Source organism: Syngnathoides biaculeatus, chromosome 8, assembly GCF_019802595.1.
Source record: "Syngnathoides biaculeatus isolate LvHL_M chromosome 8, ASM1980259v1, whole genome shotgun sequence".
NCBI classification, from domain to species: Eukaryota; Metazoa; Chordata; class Actinopteri; order Syngnathiformes; family Syngnathidae; genus Syngnathoides; species Syngnathoides biaculeatus.
In genome coordinates, this window is record NC_084647.1 from 14,432,955 (window position 1) to 14,451,188 (window position 18,234).

At 44.2% G+C, this 18,234-nt stretch overlaps 2 protein-coding genes across 4 annotated transcripts in view; one reads left to right on the plus strand and one right to left on the minus strand.

Moving 5' to 3' along the window:
- kcnab1a (potassium voltage-gated channel subfamily A regulatory beta subunit 1a) overlaps nt 1–2,805 on the plus strand; it is a 69,967-nt gene extending 67,162 nt beyond the window's left edge. For all 3 annotated transcript variants that reach the window (XM_061827978.1, XM_061827979.1, XM_061827981.1), the window contains 3 exons: nt 774–894; nt 2,104–2,192; nt 2,595–2,805. In XM_061827978.1, the coding sequence (XP_061683962.1) occupies nt 774–894; nt 2,104–2,192; nt 2,595–2,684 (300 nt within the window). In that variant the 3' untranslated portion in view covers nt 2,685–2,805. The remainder of the gene's footprint in view (nt 1–773; nt 895–2,103; nt 2,193–2,594) is intronic.
- A 4,257-nt stretch (nt 2,806–7,062) lies between these two features.
- Nucleotides 7,063–10,262, minus strand: ssr3 (signal sequence receptor, gamma). Its single transcript, XM_061827982.1, has 6 exons — nt 10,130–10,262; nt 8,634–8,900; nt 8,265–8,391; nt 7,667–7,765; nt 7,406–7,537; nt 7,063–7,301 (listed from the first exon to the last, which is right to left on the minus strand). Exons 2-6 carry the CDS (start codon nt 8,764–8,766, stop codon nt 7,235–7,237), a joined length of 558 nt encoding a protein of 185 aa, XP_061683966.1. The 5' UTR covers nt 8,767–8,900; nt 10,130–10,262; the 3' UTR covers nt 7,063–7,234.
- Nucleotides 10,263–18,234: the final 7,972 nt, after the last annotated feature.

Below are 18,234 nucleotides of genomic sequence, written 5' to 3' on the forward strand. Positions count from 1 at the left end.
GGCGGCACACAGTTCTGAGGTCCCAGGTTCAATCCCGCAACATTAATTGGACACTCTAAATTGCCCCAAGGTGTGACTGTGAGTGTGGCTGTTTGTCTCTATGTGCCCTCCGATTGGCTGGCAATGAGTTCAGTGTGTGCCCCGCCTCCTGCCCGTTGACAGCTGGGATAGGCACCGGCAGTACCGCGACCCTTGTGAGGATAAGCGGCAAAGAAAATGGATGGATGGATGTTGCAAGATATGATATGAATACAGTACTAATACCGTAACTTTTTCCTTTGACACAGAGAAAACTCATTTTCAGCTGATGAGGGTTTTTTTTCCCCACAATAAATTTAATCACTTAATATATATTCATCTTCATCATATTGGATTGCTCGTAGCATATTTCACAAAAACATGAAGTGGGCCTCCTGCTCCTTGAGTCCAGGACAGTATTTGGCCCTCTGTGGAAAACAATTGCATATCCCTGTTGTAAATTGTCTTAAGGTGTGAATGTTAGTGTGAATGGTTATTTGTCGAAATGTGACCTGCCACTGGCTGGCGACCAGTCCAGGATGTAGTCCACACCCAAAATCAGTCGGGATAAGCTCTGCCTCAGCCCCCAACCCAATGAGGGCAAGTGTGATGGAAAATGACTGGATGGAGCAGAATATTAACATACAGTTATGTTAATTGTAGCTTTTTTTTATCCTGCACTTATTAAAATATGCACAGAAGAACATTGAAAACCCGCCCTGGCCTTTTCGCACTCTTGTCTTTTGCCCTTCTAGTCGTACCACTGGCTGAAGGAGAAAATAGTGAGCGAAGAAGGACGGAAGCAGCAAGCCAAGCTGAAAGAGCTCAACCACATCGCCGAGAAGCTGGGCTGCACGTTACCGCAACTGGCCGTGGGTGAGCCGGGTTGCCGCCTGTCTGCCGCGCTCGCGATTACTCGTTTTACTGTACATAATTAGCATTGAACTCACGGCACTTTTATCTGTCAAAACAATTAATATTAGTGGAGAACCTCTGAATAAATCAAGTCCTTTTATAACATTTTTAACATCCCATAATACTAAATAAGTAAAGGATGCATGATTATTGTTGATATCAGATAGGATCAAAATCGGTATATCAAAATTCAAAGCTCCAATATTGGCTTTGCATTGGGACATCTGTAGACGTCTGTACCCTACAAACAATGGAGACTTGAACACAAACATTGGAGCAATCCATGTCGACAGACAGTATAACAATATTCACAGGCATATATTCTTGATCCTATGCAAAAAATGAGGCCTATTAACACAGCTCACTGAGCAGTTGAGACTCTCTTCTTGTTTGTATCTGAATGTATGGAATATACTGCCTCCTGGTGGGGAGGGGGGTGTCCCATTGCGCACACACCAGAAGGAACAGCATAATGAATTACCGTAATTTCCGGCCTATAAGCCATGACTATTTTCACACGCTTTCAACGCTGCGGTTTATGCTGTGATGCGGCTAATTTGTGCATTTTTTTTCTCGCGGCCCCAAGGGGGGCACTCGAGCGGAAAAGGTAAGAGTGAGACGGGTGGAATATATGTTCCGAGGAAGTGACTTTTACCGGTGCGGCCCTGTTAGCGCTGCGCTAGCGTGTTGCCGCCGTGTCTCAAGTGATTTTTATTGGTATGTTTTTTTTTTTTTTTTTTTTTTTTTTTTAAATGGCCTTGTTAGAGTGGCGCTAGCGTTAGTGTTAGCATTGAACTCTCTGTGTACCGTCTTTTTTTGTAAATATCTCGTGTTTCAATGTGGGTTTCAATCTGGGCACTCGCGGCTTTTACACAGCTGCGGCGCATGCATGTACCAAATGGTATTTCCTTTACAAATGTACTGGGTAAGGCTTATATCCAGGTGCGCTCTGTAGGCCGGGAATTGCGGTAGTCCTAATTAAGTTCTATTTAATTACGATACTACTATATGCTATTAATACTGCACAGTACTGTAGATGTTTTATTTATTTATTTTCATAATTAAAAACACATTAGAAAGGTGGTTATTAGTGTTTTATCGGGGACTTGAACAGAAAAAAAAAATGGATGTCGCAGCATCTTACACTTCCTCCCGGTCCTCTGTCTGCAGCTTGGTGTTTAAGGAACGAAGGGGTGAGTTCAGTCCTGCTGGGAACGTCCAACCCCGAGCAGCTGACAGAAAACCTCGGCGCCATACAGGTGAGAACATGCGCACATGTTGAAGATGCATTTACAATCTTAGGAAAGTAAAAAAAATATATATTTTCGACTTCATGGGACACCATTATGCCCAGTGCTGATTTCTCGTATTTATCCTCATCTGATGAAGAAATAGCAGCATCGGTCGATCGGGAAGACTGAGGAATACTTCCAGACAGATTTAAACCTGTAAATTGCTGTAAATAATGTTGAATATTCGGGTGGTTCTTCGGGCGGAACGACGCGGATTCTGACGAGTCTCGCTCCGGGGCTCGCTAGGGAGGGAGCTCCGCCGAGGGCCAGAGCTGTGAGCTCACTCCCCACCGAGCCGAGGGGGGTAACTCTTGCCAGAATCCAAATGTATCACAATTCTCCATTTGTCTGTGGTCATGTTTCATCCAGGTCCTTCCCAAGATGACCTCTCACGTGGTGTCTGAAATCGACCACATTCTGGGCAACAGGCCTTACAGCAAGAAGGACTACCGCTCCTAGATCTTGCTTGTCGGAACAGGAAGAGGTCGAGATCTGATACAGACTTGTCATACCGCTAACACGGACCTGCTGCGGCCTGCCTCGGACTGGATCAGACCCCCTCCAACCCCCACCCGTTGCATGACATGGTATGTCCGAGCCGTCCTGCCGGGTTTAGCGAGGCTCGCTTTGGGTGCGAAACTCTTCAAGTCTCTCTTTGACGCTTCTAGTTGACCTTAGTCCACGTGACCTCTTTAGCACTAGTCCTGACATGTGGCGCAGCCTGTTAAGTAGAGCATGTCTAAAGCAGGGGTGGGCAAACTTTGGTGCTCCGGAGCCACATTTCAAAGTTGAACCCAGCCGTGTACAGAGTGACGACAATGCCAAACGCGACAGAACTGGACAATCGAGAACAAGTTACAAGTAATAACTAACAAATGCACACCTGAACGTTGACCTTTGCACACATATTATCTCGCTGCAATGCAAAAACACCAGGAAACATTTTTTTCTAGGCTCTAGATACCTGGATGCTATTCTGCATTATATTTTATTGAACTACAAATAATACGGCAAGATTGCAAAGGAAGAAAGAAATTGCCCTGGCAGGTGTATTTATAGTTGAATAATGCACGGGAAATGGGTGGGACATAAAAGAGAGAGTGTGGCTATGAACACCCCCATTGACAGAGACTCTCCACACTTCGCTTTATAGCTACTGGTATGAAATTACCACCTCCAGCTTGAGGTAGAAACAGTGCCTGGTGGACAAATGTGCCAGAGAAGGAAAAATGGGAATGTCAGATTAGTTAAAGCAAAACAGTTTCTTCTAATAGTAAAATTATCATACGTTACCGATATACATACATCAAAATTCTGTTATTTTGTGGTAAATCAGTGCCCCAAGTACCGAACCAGGAGTCCCAAGCGTACTTAAAAATTTCGTGGGCTGTGCCAGGAAGATCACCTGGTGTAAAAACTCTACTAAACAAAGCATTGACGCATTGGGACACATATAAAATTGTATATAGATATACATATGTTTATATGCTGGACTCTTGGTCATGCAAGTGCTCAGTAGATTGGATTGAACAGTTTTCCACAAGCCATATTTTGCCCAGCCCTGCTCTAGAGCGACCTCAACATGACGAGCGGCACATCAGGAGGCGTTTCAAGAAAAAAAGTGCCTTGCTTGAAAGCGACTCGTACGTCCAGTAAGGGAGAAATTTAAGTCAATTCCGCAGAGATTCCACAAAAGAGCAGCAGCGGAACCGGAAGAGAGAAGCACGGATTTATCCGCTTTTGCCTTTCACACAGAGCAAGAACGTAAACTCAGCAAAGTAGGATCTTGAACATGATGCAACAATTTGGCATCCAATCAGACAAATGTGAAGTGGATAGAAAATGTCTCCCTGCCCTGTTCAAGCCAAGGTTTTAGGGTCCTGCGGTGGGATTGGTTTTAGCGCCTGGAACTGCATGGAGAACTTCAATCAAGGTGGAGAGAATTCTAAAGAGTTCCGAATACCAGCCAGTGTTAACGCAAAACCTTCAAGATCCAGACAAAAAGTAAAAATGATTCGGCCTGAATCAGGATCTCTTTAAAAGTTGCCAGGTGTACGCTGACACTCAATGGACCTTTCCGATGGCGATCTTAAGCTCCGCCTCCACAGGCATGTCCCACAAGCTTTCAAAATGGCGATTGAACAGAACATGTTTGAAGTTGATTCTCTGTCGCGTATTCCAGATAATATTACGATATATGTTTTTTGCCAAATGCGTCAGACTTGTCCAAGAGAGTTCTACAGGGAGGTCTCAACTATTTCACGCAAGGATATGTACACGGAATTAAGATTTTGGACTGAGCAGGAGGCAATGTCAGAGGTATAGCGATACGTTGGCGATCGATGGGGGGGGGGGGTAATTGACACCTCACAAGCTTCATATTGAACTCCAACAGGATAAAATAGCGGAATCATACTGCGCATGTAAAGCAGGGTGAGTACTTTTTACTTGGAAACTTTTCCAAGCGCACACTACTGACAACCAGTTTTACTTGTGGGACAATACGGCGAGTAGGGCGTGTCAAGCCAGGGGTTAAGACAATGCTATTGGCTATTATTGTACGAGTGATTGACTGGTCGGAAAGGTCCATTAAGTGTGGGAAAGTGTCTTAAGAATGTTGCTATAATAGCCCATCTAATAATGAATATATACACCCAACAATCCCCAATTATGTACTCCCTATAAGTAGATTGCATGCAGTCAATATACGACACTGCACTGCAATGCAAGCCCAATATTAACATAATTGATGCAAATTAATACATTCATATTTTCTCTGTTGCTTGCGTTCAACAAAGCACACAATTAAATCATGTGGTTTTGTCCGCCCCACCCACTAAAAAGCTTGGGGGAGGTGCAGCGTGGGGGGGGGATCTTTCCTGCTCCTTTTGGCCAGATGGAAAGAGGTCAATAGTACGGTGGCGCAACTAGTGAAGAGCGTTGGCCTCACAGTTCTGAGGTCCAGGGTTCAATCCCGGTGCCCCGGCTGTGTGGAGTTTGCATTTTCTCCCCGTGGCTGCGTGGGATTCCTCCGGGCGCTCCGGTTTCCTCCCACATTCCAAAAACATGCAAGATTAATTGGACACTCTAAAATTGCCCCCATGTGTGATCGTGAGTGCGACTGTTGTCTGTTGCCTGCGACTGGCTGGCGGCCTCCTGTCCCATGACACCTGGGATAGGCTCTGGCACTCCTGCGACCCTTGTGAGGATAAACTAGTCCAAAAAAAAAAAAAAAAAAAAAAAAAGATGATTAGTGGATGGATGGAAAGATGTCGCTCCCTTGTGGTCAATAGAGGAACTGAACGAGAGGAGGAAAATGTGCTGCTATTTCTTTTCCAGCTGCATTTACTGTAATTTCACATGTTTTCCCCATGTAGTTTCCTGACCATCGAGGAATTCTTCACTGCAAATGGTTGGAAAAAATAGCTATTCACGTCATAATAGTGGCTGATTTAATGTAAAATGGCATATAGGCACAAATATTTTGACATGATTTGAAAGTATTCCTTCTTGGGTACCGTAGTGGCGTTTGAAGCCATAGTTTCATGCGATGTACAGTATTATAGAATGCTAGGGTATGCCTTGTAATATATCAAATATGTAGAAGGCCCGTGCATTTGAGAACTGTATTCTACTGTATATGAATGGTTTGATTCATGAGTATGATGTAAATAGTTCTTTTTCCAAGTTGCATTGTCGAGTCACACAATTCCGAAGTGTGTTCTGAAGGACAAGGACATTTCATTTTGAACAATAAACGCCCCAGTCAAGTACAGTGTTTCATTTGACAGATTTTGAGGGGAAATGAATCAGAAACATGTTCCAACAGACTAAATGGTCAACTCTGCTCTGGCGGTTGTTCTTATGGGGAATAAAACATAAAAATTCGAGTACAGCACATCTTGTTCTTTATACCAGCACTTCCCAAACAGGTCGAGAGCTGTAGCGTGAGGGTCCACAAAATAATGTGGACGTTTCTGTATGTTGTACTGATTTTTTTTTTTTTTTTTAAATATAACTATTTAAAATGGCACAGTAGTACATACAGTACGTATGGGATCATACATAGTACTGCATAATGCACCAATAAAACAAAGCTTAGCTTTGGGCCAATTAAAAGCTCTGATATGACTGCAATGTATCACGGAAAGATGCAATCAGTAACTTTACTCAAGAATCAAGAATGATAAAGATATAAATTTTATCCACTTATCCGGCGTGACGGTCTGAGCGCTCCCCCATGCTGAAAAGTCCCCTTGTGATTAATGCGCATGCGTTACTAACAGGGGAACTCTGGGTACGCAGCAGACGCATACTGGGAAGTCACCCGGTCTCATAGTTCCCCTTCTTCTACATAGAGGGAGCTAACATACGTAATAACCTAACCTTAAAATAAAAGTATACACATCTGCACATTCGCTGTGTTCGTCTTTCTGAGGCGTTCATAGCGAACGTGAAAACTCTGCGATAAGTTGCCGGATGGCAAACGAAGCATGGATGCAGATATTTAAGAATGTCTGGAAGCTTGCAAAATATACGCGCATGCGCATTAATCACAAGAAGACTTCAGCAACGGGAGCGCTTAGACCATCACACCGAACATCTTGCAGCTGAAACTCATTTCAGCCGCATATCCGTGATCTTGTATAAACTGAAAACCACTTTTTAGTTGACGCCACATCCCAACCATAAGTGTTATTTCCCCCGATTTAAGTGTCAAGGATGAGATCCCAAGCAAATTCTTTACCAATGGAAATGTGTGCCGTTTTCTTGTAGTTATTTCTGATCAAAACTAGCAATTCCAAAAAAAAGTTATTTACCACACAGAATGAGCAAATACCAAGGATCATTTTTATTACAAAAAAAAAAAAAAGATACACCTGGAGCAATTCTCCAGATTTTAGAAAATGAATTTCATGAAGTTTAAATTTGATTGTTCCCCATTGTCAACTTTAGTAAAACGTATTCAACACAAACATCCCAATCTTGCTCCATCTCATCCTCATCATCTACTTGGATCCAGTGGACAGCAGCGCGATGAGTCCGGAGGAAGCGCCGATTGACAAGATGTAGTTACTGGGAGGGAAAAAGTATGTTAAGGTAAAAAGATAACATTTTTGTTTGTTTGGCATGAAACACTTTCGACTGAACCGTTCGAGCGAGACGATCAGAAAGGATACACGGCGGGGTTGAAGTTCTTGAGGAGGAAGAAGGAGGCCACGATGACAAGCACCAGGAAGAGCGTGTTGTTGTAGAAGATGGAGAAGGTGGTGGCCTCGTAATCAGCAACCTCGTTTTTCTTCCACAGGATCCTAAAAAAAAAAAAAAAACAAAACAGCAGTTTAAACTATTGCAGTAAGAAAAAAAATTCAAGTCTGCTGTTTATTTTATTCTACATAAAAAAAAATAATCTTGTGCAATTTCTTGATCGTATCTGTCACCTCTCATCTTTCTCCTTGCGGGACATCTTGCGGTTGTCTGCCTCTGACAACTTCCTGGTCACCTCCTTGGAAACGGCATCCTCGCGTTTCTGAGCAACCCTGGAAAGATCCACAAAGAAAAGTTGACAAATGGTGAGAAATGTTTCCAGGACTATACGGGGATTATAAAATAATAGCACTACCAAATAAACAACCTAATTGCAACAAAACCAGTTTGAAAAATGCTAAAAATATACCATATTTCATAAGTTAAAAAAAAAGGGCCTCAAATTGACGAAATTATAGATGGCTTTTATTAGCTTTACAAAAAAATGCTACCACCATGCATGACTGTAGAATAATTATATCAGGCGTTTGATCAGTGAAGGCTCGCCAGGCCCCACCACCTCAAAACAACAACAACAACAAATCTTAATCTGGTTTCAGTGAACTGAATACATCAGTAGAGGCCCTAAACGTTTGACAGCAATATGATTACATTGTCACATGAAATCTGCAAAACACATCACTCTTTACAACACAAAAAAAATGAGAATCATACCCGATTGAATAAAATGCTGATTAAAATGTCAGACAGCGTTACGACCGTGCATCTTACTTGTGTTTGAGAACAAACTTGACGTTCTTGTAGGCGAAGGCGACCAGGTAGGTGCTGGCCAGCGTCATCACGGTGTACAGGAAGGCAGACTGGACCAGGTCCATGTGCCAAATCCTCCAGAACAACCCTGGAGACATGCAAGAACCAAATTAAACTTATTACAGGTTGCACTAAGAGGTTTTTTCTTATTAGTAGTAACACAGCGATGCTAACGTTAGCCAATATAATATAAGAAATCCCTTGTGGCTGACCATAAATATTATTTACGAGTTAAATTTAGCCTCGTGTTTTTTTTTTTTAAATCTCTCGATGCTTGATCATAGCTTCGAGTTGCAGTTAGCAAGTTAGCAGCAGCCGCTAAGTACTCACAGATGGGGATGGCAGAAACTATGAGCGCATTGGCGTAGAATAGCGCGGTGGACTTCGTCGAGAGGTTTCTGCTGAAGTCCTGGAGGAGAAGGTCTTCCTCTGACTGCTGTTTCATGGTGACTTTGGGCGCCATCGCCGCGACGAGTGACTGAACGGGTCTCGGCTGCCGACACTGCAGGACTGACACGTCGCGAGGAGCGCTCAGGAGGGACGCGTCAGCATTCGTCCGGAAGTACAACGCTGCTGCCTTTCTTCTTCTGACGATCTCTGCGAAGCAACATTACAGCCTTCAATTAAAATATTGCTCTCTAGAGGCAAATTTGATTATTGCAAATAAAGAGCAAACGAAAAAAAAAGGGCTGTGGTGGTGCTGAAAATTTTCCTTAAATAAAAGTATAGATTCATAAAAGAAAAAAAAAGATTTAAGTTAAAGACTTATACTACACGCACATTCCAGACATACATTTCTTTTTTTAAAGGTCTAATCCAGAGGACCTATATGTTATTTAGTTATATATCACACAAATGCAGCTAATTTTTCATTACAAAATATTTAAAAAATTCTCAAGACAACAGAAATGAAATAAATTAGCGTCAAAGTGCACATTTTTTTTTTTGTAATCCGAATGCCTCCGATGTGTGTCAAATCCAGGCTCGGTTGAAGCTGCTTCCGTGTGACGTCACGCCGAGACAGCACTATTAAGAAAATGGCCTCCAACATAGACAATCCTTCATTCTGCGAGTGGGATCTAGATAAGATAGACAGCAGTGATGAAAAAGTTTTTATGGAATGCTTTGTCTGAAGAGGAGGGATTTTCTTATTCTTCCCATGTTCGAAAAACATCCCATGCAGGTGTAATTCAACCATGTATGTTGAAATCTGAGTTGACGAATGCAACACAAGGACATAATTCGGCAAGACCTGACGAAGCGATGTGGAACTCTGCACCCAAAACACAGACTAGTAGGTGCCTCAATAAATGTACGTACACTTTGTTGACGAAATAATTAATTTAAAACACGTTTAAATGTCTGATGTTGCTTGGACACAACTGTGAGTCGTTTGTTGTACTCGCGACTGAGTCGGCAGAAAACAAAAATCAAAACCTTCGGTATCGTTCTGCGTTTAAAGATTTAGCCCTCATTTTAAGTAATGCACCTAACACTTGAGAGCACACAATGCCGTAGTCGAATTTCAGCAAGACCTCAGCGTCAACAGTACTAACTTTATAGAGTGTCCAAATTTCGTCACCTCTTAAACATCACATGATACGGATATTAGCTGTCATCTATATCTGTATCAATATTTTACTTACATTTAAAACGAGGTAGATAATTGTCAATACTAAACAATTGAACACATACGTACTCAATGGCTACCAAAGCCAAGTGAACGCTGTACCGGTTTTTCAAAGCAGTCCTCCGTGACATGCTCGGAACATATTACTGTCCACTTTGATTTGTAAGTCCAATACGCCCGCTTTGTCTTCACAAACCTGGTCCATAACCTGCCTTTCCGCCATTCACGTAAACAAAACTCCTTTGGCATTTGACGCAGAACAGCCGTAGACAACACACTTCCTCACCATCTTTGCTAGCTTTTTCACTCTCTGGCTAAATGTTGTCGTGACGTGACGTCACACTCCGGGGAGTCCTGGAACTTGCCGAATCTGAGTGACATTTTTGAACAAAATCTTGAGACTGACTTTGACGCTGATTTATTTCATTTCTGTTGTGTTGAGAATTTTTTAAAATATTTTTTTGATAAAATGTTAGCTACATTTATATGATAGACTAATAAAATACATTTCCTCTAGATTAGACCTTTAAAACTTAGCATGGATTTCAAATGAACTTTAATTCAAAGAAGCTGACTAATGGAACATTAAAATAGCAAAGCAATGTGTTCACATGACACAGGTTCAGTCCGTTTCTCTTTTTGGTGTTACTTCATCGTGACGCGTGCTTATTTTCCTGCTACATCAACTGGTATTACTGTAACATCAGCATTTTTGGAGAGGCACTGCCTCCCTTATGATTTTTCCTGACACAGAATACTTGCGTTTAGAGCGGAAAATAAACCTGATGCTTGCATGACACGGTTCATTTCGACAGCCACTCAGCTTCTTCTTCAATCTTCCCTACACACTGTACATTGTACTTCTCTTTTTTTTAAATATAGTCATTGAAGAAATGCGCCTGTTGACCTCTTGCTACTCACATTCCACCAACTTAAAGTTGTTGACAGCACAAAACAACATTGAAGGCAGCACGGTCAACAGCTGGTCAGAGCGTCTGTCTCACAGTTCTGAGGACCAGGGTTCCAAGGGCGGTTCCTCCAGATCTCGCCCTTCCAGATCGCACTGTCATTGCCCACGTGAGCATTGAAGTAACCCAGGAGGGAGTCCCCAGCAGGAGGGCTGTCAAGGACCCCCTCCAAGGACTCCAAAAAGGCTGAGTGCTCTGAACTGCTGTTTGGTCCACAGAAATAAACAAAAGTCGGGAACCGTAACCCCCACCCAAAGGAGAAGGGAAGCCTCATGTCCAACGAGGTGAACCCCAACGTATGGAGCCGAGGGGGCAATAAGTATACCCACATCTGCCTCTCACCGTGGGAAACTCCACAGTGGAAAAGTGTCCAACCCCTCTGAAGAGGATTGGAACCAGAGCCCGAGCCGTGTGTGAAGGCGTGCCTGACTATGTCTATCCGGGACTTCTTGACCTCATACACCAATTTGGGCTCCTTCCCTTACAGAGAGGTGACACTCCACGTCCCTAGAGTCAGCTTTCTGGAGCCGGTGATCAGATCGCCTTCGACCACCACCCTGCTCACAGAGCACCTGATCGCCATGGCCCCTCCCACAGGTGGTGAACCTGTGGAAAGTGGTACCCACGTTACACTTTCGGGCTGTGCCCGGCCGAGCCCGATGGGTGTAACCCCAGCCACCAGGTGCTCGCATTCGAGCCTCACCTCCAGAGGGTGGGCCCTGGTGACCCGTGTCCGACCGAGCAAGGGAAACCTAGATCCATTATTTCTACTAGTTATTTGAGTTTATGGAGTCATACTTTGTCTGGTCCTTCACGTAGGACCTTTTTACCTTGGGTAACCCTTCCAGGAGCATGAAATCTGAGACAATATAGCCTGCCGGTCCCTGGCCTGGCCGTACCTGTCCCTGATGCGGCACGCACCTGCCATAATCAGCGGAGGTGCACACCTGCGCCTCGTCTCTAGTAATCGCGTCCCAGTTACATAGAACCACACGTACGGTCTGGCCTTTGCCAGATCGTCGCTTCATGCCTCGTTCCCGCACTCTCGTAATCCCGTTCCTGCTGGTCCCGTCGACTGCCTGCCTCATCCCAGACACCGGACTGAATAAACACGTTTCCCGAACCGCCTCTACGTCTCCCGAGTCCTGCATTTGGGTCCAACCCCATGTTCGGAGAATCGATTGGGACAACAAACTCCTCCACCCATGATATGGTGACAGCTTATTGTGGCCGTCAGCCATTTTTCAAATGGGATATTTTAAGGACGAAATGGGATGTATTCTACTTTTCAAATCTCTTAAATATAAGCGTGCCTGATCCATTACAATGGAGTTACTCTGGGCTTCGTGCAGAAGAATATGAAAAGCAGATTAAATGCTCATATATGCATGACTTCTCCCGCGGTTGGAGCTAAAGTCGCATCTTGAGTGTAAAAATAACTCGACATTCCAGCTATGATTTGCACACGGCGATCATGCAGCTGCACGAGTCGTCCCTCTGACCCCCATCTCGTCATCCGGAGCTCGGCCGCAGACTTGTTGTTTGCCGCCGGAGACCAATCGAAATGAAGCAGACAGATAACTGACCTGCCGCTGCCCCCGCATCATGGCTTAGCCCCCCCGACCGCTGCGCCGCTCCCTTCCTTAACCGTGTTTTTGCGGCAAGCAGCAGGCAGCCCGGGTGCGTGTGAGCGAGCGTGATGCATCGAGGCAGGTTTGCGTGACGTCCCTGTCTTTAAACGGGGGAAGAGCTTAAGGATTAAATGTGCACTTCGGGGGTGCAAGGAGGAGGAAACGAGGAGGAGCAGGAAGAGATCCCAAATGGCCTGCCAACACAATGCCAGCTTCGTTCACTCTCCCTCATGTTGATTACTTTGGCTTCGGCGGTACGGCAGGCACGCCGACCGACACGAGCGTGCGCGGGGCGCACGAGACCTCCTCCGAGTCGGGATGGTGTGCCTGGCGGTGCTCCGACTGTAGCCCGCAGTGTGTGCATGACAAATCACCTCAAGTAGAGCCCTTGTCTTCCTTTTCAATGACTTTGTGACACTTGCCTAAAGCTAAGCTGAGGGAGGCCTACTTTACATCTGCATGCCACGACGCTGCGGACTGATTGCGTGTTTCCGTGTGGTGGCGTGACATGAGCTTTCTCGGGCAGTCGTGATGTCAAATTACAGTGGAACACGGAGGCTGGTCGACCTCTTGTTTTTTTTTTTTTTTTTTTGTTGGGCTTTGGATTTTTTGCTTCCCCGTATGGACAATAGGGGGAGAAAAAAAATCCTTTTCAGTTGTGGCAATTAGAAAATGTTCATTAACAAATATATAATCATGATAATAAGGACTGCATTTTTTTTTTTTTTTTACATTTTCTGGAGGAGCCATAATTTCAACAAAACTCCCAAAGTTAACAAATCGGCACACTCTGGATGTGCCCCCGCGAGTGCAAAGGATTGACACCTCATTTGTGACACAGATTGATTCTCTGATTGGTTGATTTCCCTTGGTTGCGGATTTTTCCTGATTCCTGATTTTTGTACAGATCATCCTAATGTAGGCCAACTATCATTTTATATACGTATATATACACGTTGGATCACCTGGTTAAGCGTTGGCCTTACAGTTCTGAGGACCCTGGTTCGATCCCAGCCCCGCCTGTATGGAGTTTGCATGTTCTCCCCGTGCCTGCGTGGGTTTTCTCCGGGCACTCCGGTTTCCTCCCACATCCCAAAAAACATGCAACATTAATTGGACACTCTAAATTGCCCCTAGGTGTGATTGTGAGTGTGGCTGTTTGTCTCCATGTGCCCTGCGACTGGCTGGCAACCAGTTCAGGGTGTACCCCGCCTCCTGCCCATTGACAGCTGGGATAGACTCAAGCACTCCCGCGACCCTGCTGAGGATAAGCGGCTAGGAAAATGGATGGGTGGATATATATCATCATACATCATCAGTTCATACTGATAGTGTTACTAAATGTAATTAAAAAGTAACCCTAATGTCAAATGTTTTGCTCACTAACGATGTACATTTGAACTCCCCTTCTCCTCTTTCGGAACAAGTGATGATTAAAAACGAATGCGTGATCGCTGAGCATGACATCACCGCCTCAACTGTTGTTTCCCCCTCTGGAACTCCAAATTGTATGATCTCATGTCACCACATATGACCACATAATATTTTGGCCCACTGCTCAGCAGCAACAAGTAGTAAATTGTTAACCTGCTATCACAATTGTCTCAAGAATCTTTAACTTCCTGTCACAATATCATACAAATACCAACTTACTCACCCAAAAATATAATTTCTTGTTAACTATTCTCAGTCATTTACGGAAGCGTATTGCTGTCACACCCAAAAAAAATAAAATAAAAGGTCACTATCACGTTATAACGTGATATGCTTCACGTTATAATGTGGATGTTTCATGTTATGTTTCACGCATAAAGTGGTTAATTACATGTTATAATATGAATCATTTCATGTTATAACGTGAAAAGTTTCATGTTATAATTTTAAAGTTTCACGTTATAGTGTGAAATTTTCATGTTATAATGTCGATTCCGTTCACATTATAACGTAGAAAATAATAAATAAATTTCACCCCTCTTCACCCCGCCACCCAAAAGGCAATTACTTCCGGTTCTACTACATTACTATATGTCCTTGTTCCATGTGTAAGGGCAATCTTCGGGTACACAAAGACTCCATAAAAAACTCACCAAATCCCCGTTTTGGAAGGATGTGAGTGACCACAAGTTGACGTCAACTTTTCAGGTTATAACGTAGAACTTATTAGGCTTTACCGTGTCATGTTTCATGTTATAATGTGATACATTACAAGTTCTAACGTGGTTCATTTCATGTTATAACATGAAACGTTTCACGTTATAATGGGAAATGATTCACGTTATAACATGTAATTAACATTATAACGTGAAACATGTCATAACGTGAAACATGTTATAACATGAAACATCCACAGTATAACATGAAACATATCACGTTATAACGTGATAGCGACCTGTTTTTTTTTTTTTTTTTTTTTTTTTTTTTTTTTTGGTGTGGGATCGGAAATCCACAAAAGTTGAATCGAGACAAGTAGACTCTCCTGTTGAATTTGTTTTTCTTGTTTTCCAAAAACATTCACAAACAACTTGGGTATTTATGCAATCAGGCTAACGAAATATGTTTCACGTTTTGAGAGTTAGGCACGGCTAAGCGGCTCAGAAAAGGGATGCACGGACGTTTTTGAGTGTTGTCCCCCGGGTGTGTGGAGTGGCCCAGAACGTGATCGCTCACAAGCAGAAGCAATGAACTTATGAGTGACATGCCAGCTCTCATTTAAAATGTCGTTTGTCTCAACTGCGAGCCAAACCTTTTTTGCACATTTGGTTTGAAGTCTGAGGGAGCAGTCGTGGGGTCACATGCGCGCTTTGATACTTTGAAGCAGAATGGCAGTTTATTAATGGTTTATCGCTAACATGTGGCCTGTGTTCCAAAGTGAAAGGGGTCAGCGAGAGGGAGCTTGTGGGCATGTCTCGTTTTTCTTCATTTCCTCTCCGAGCTGCGTCCGCAAGAATGAGAGCATTCCACGGCGCGCAGACGAGAACAGGACTAGATCAGAACAAGCGACATTTGTGTCTATGTCACGTCCCATCGGAACGAGAGTAGGACCCAAATGCAGGACTGGGAAGATGCCAGGTAGTTCAAGGAGAAACGTTTATTATTTGCAGAGCTAGGGGATCGAGCAGGCAGTCCGGTGCAGCAGCGGTAGTTGGGACGTCGGGCAAAGAGAGCAGGTGAGCGGGCAGGCAGGAGTCGGTACACAGGAGACGAGTCAAAGCAGGCAGAAGTAACGAAGGAGTCGTGCTTACAAGGTTGGTCGGAGAACGGACGAAGGTCGGTACACGCAGGTTCAATCAGGGATACCGGAGCACACGAACGGGACATGAAGATCATACGAACTGGCGCCGGCCAGTTGTCATCGCGGTCATATAAATCCACAGCATAATCAGGCTGCTTGAGGCGCAGGTGTGCACCTCCCAATCAGCGCACCCGCGCAGGCACCCGCACAGCTCGTGCTGGAGCTGCAGGATCATGACAGTCTCACCCAAACAGCAACAAAAAAATCACTTTATAGTGCACTATAACGTGACATTTGCAGAGCTTTGTTGAGTAGAACGGCGCATGGAGTGATTTCCACTAAATGTTTCACAGGGGTGGCCGCAGACAGAAAAGAAGGGAAAGGCGCGTCGTTCAAATACTTTATACTGTATTTTGCATGTTTGCGTGAAGAGTGGAATGCGTTGTTGAACTCGAACACAGCAATGTTACTGGCTCTTTGAAATCTCCTGCATGATTATTGGGGACTGGTGACTTAAAGAAAAGGCGACACGATCTGGGTCTCAAGTGTAAACATAACATAATTGACCTTAAAAAAAAATGGATGACCTTGTGGTGGGCGACATGGTGGCTCAGTTAGTAAAGTGTTGGCCTCACAGTTCTGAGGTCCTGGCCCTGCTTGTGTGGAGTTTGCATGATCTCCCTGTGCCTACATGGGTTTTCTCCAGGCACTCTGGTTTCCTCCCACACCCAAAAAACATGCAACATTAATTGGACGCTCTAAATTGCCCATAGATGTGATTGTGAGTGCGACTGTTTTTCTCTATGTGCCCTGCGATTGGCTGGCATGCAGTTCAGGGTGTACCCTGCCTCCTGCCCGTTGACAGCTGGGATAGGCTCCAGCACTCCCCGCGACCCTCGTGAGGATAAGTGGCAATGAAAATGGATGGATGGATGGATAGATGACCTTATGGTCAATTTTAGAGATTTCATTCTATCAAAATTTTGGTGCCGATTAAAGTGAGTGGTCGCACTGTGTCCTTGTACTTAGCATTTCTGCCTCACGCTTATGAGGATAAGGGATCAAATCTCAGCTACAGGACTCCTGTATCAAAGCTTGGATTTTTATTTTTCAAATCATTTTCTCTTTCGACAGCTGACGCTTATCAGTGGCTGTCTTTTGTCATGTGCCATTCAGCCCAAGTCTCAAACATGACGTATCTTTCCAAATATGACCTTGAACAATCACCTTCTGGTGCAATCTTAGTTTGTCTGAGATTTTGAAAAACGTAGACTCATAGTTATACCTTTGGACACATGGCATGTCATTATCCAAGCCGCTTATCCTCACAAGGGTTGCGGCCAGAAAGCTGAAGCTTATCCCAGCTAGCTACGGGCGAAAGGCGGACTACACCCTGAAGTGGTCGCCAGTCAGTCGCAGGGCAGATTTCGACACCATCACTGAGCGGGATCCCACGCTGCTCGCACCGGGCATGTGTACCACTCAGTGACTCCCCTTTGAATACATATACAAAAATGTCTTTCTCTTCTTTTTTTTAACATTGTTTCTTCCTGTGTACTGTATATTTTATATACATCCATCCATCCATCCATTTTCTTTTGCCGCTGATCCCCATGAGGGTCCCGGGAAGTGCTGGAGCCTATCCCAGCTGTCAATGGACAGGAGGCGGCGTGCATCCTGAACTGTTTACCAGCCAATCGCAGGGCACGTAGAGACAAACACCCACAATCACACCTAGGGGCAATTTAGAGTGTCCAATTAATGTTGCATGTTTTTGGAATGTGGGAGTAAACCGGAGTGCCCGGAGAAAACCCGAGCGGGCACGGGGAGAACATGCAAACTCCACACAGGCGGGGGCGGATTTGAACCAGAGTCCTCAGAACTGTGTGGCCAACACTTTCCAGCTGTGCACCGTGCCGCTTCGCTGTACACATATTATGGCAAAAAAACACATTTTGACATTATGTTTTAGTACATCTCATTATGTTTTGTGATCAGTTTATTTTGGCAGAGAAAAGATATGTGGTTAATTTTCCTCCAATGATCTGTGGTTTTAATCCCCCCCTTTTTTTTTGCCAAAACATGACTAAATGTAATGAAATGAGATTAATTATATTAATTTGAGAACACAATTGAAGTAGGTATTACATTTTCAACAGAGCATCTTGTAATTGTAACCAAAGCAACAGTGAAAACTAAAAGAAGAAAAGAAATGTTTGTCCTATCAAATGAAGATTCTTAAACAGTGCCGCTAATGTCCAACGTGCCAGATCATTTTAAAATGCTCCCAAGTATCCCCCCCGCCCAGTCCGGTTTGGCCTAAACGATCACATGTTGCAAATTCACAGTTGTACCGCGGCCCGTTTGTGTCCTGTGATTAACGACCTCCTCTCTTTTTGGCTCAAAGCGACGAGTACGTGATCTGCTGCAGTTTTCGGTGTCGGTGCCGGTGGGGGGGGTTCCATTTTGT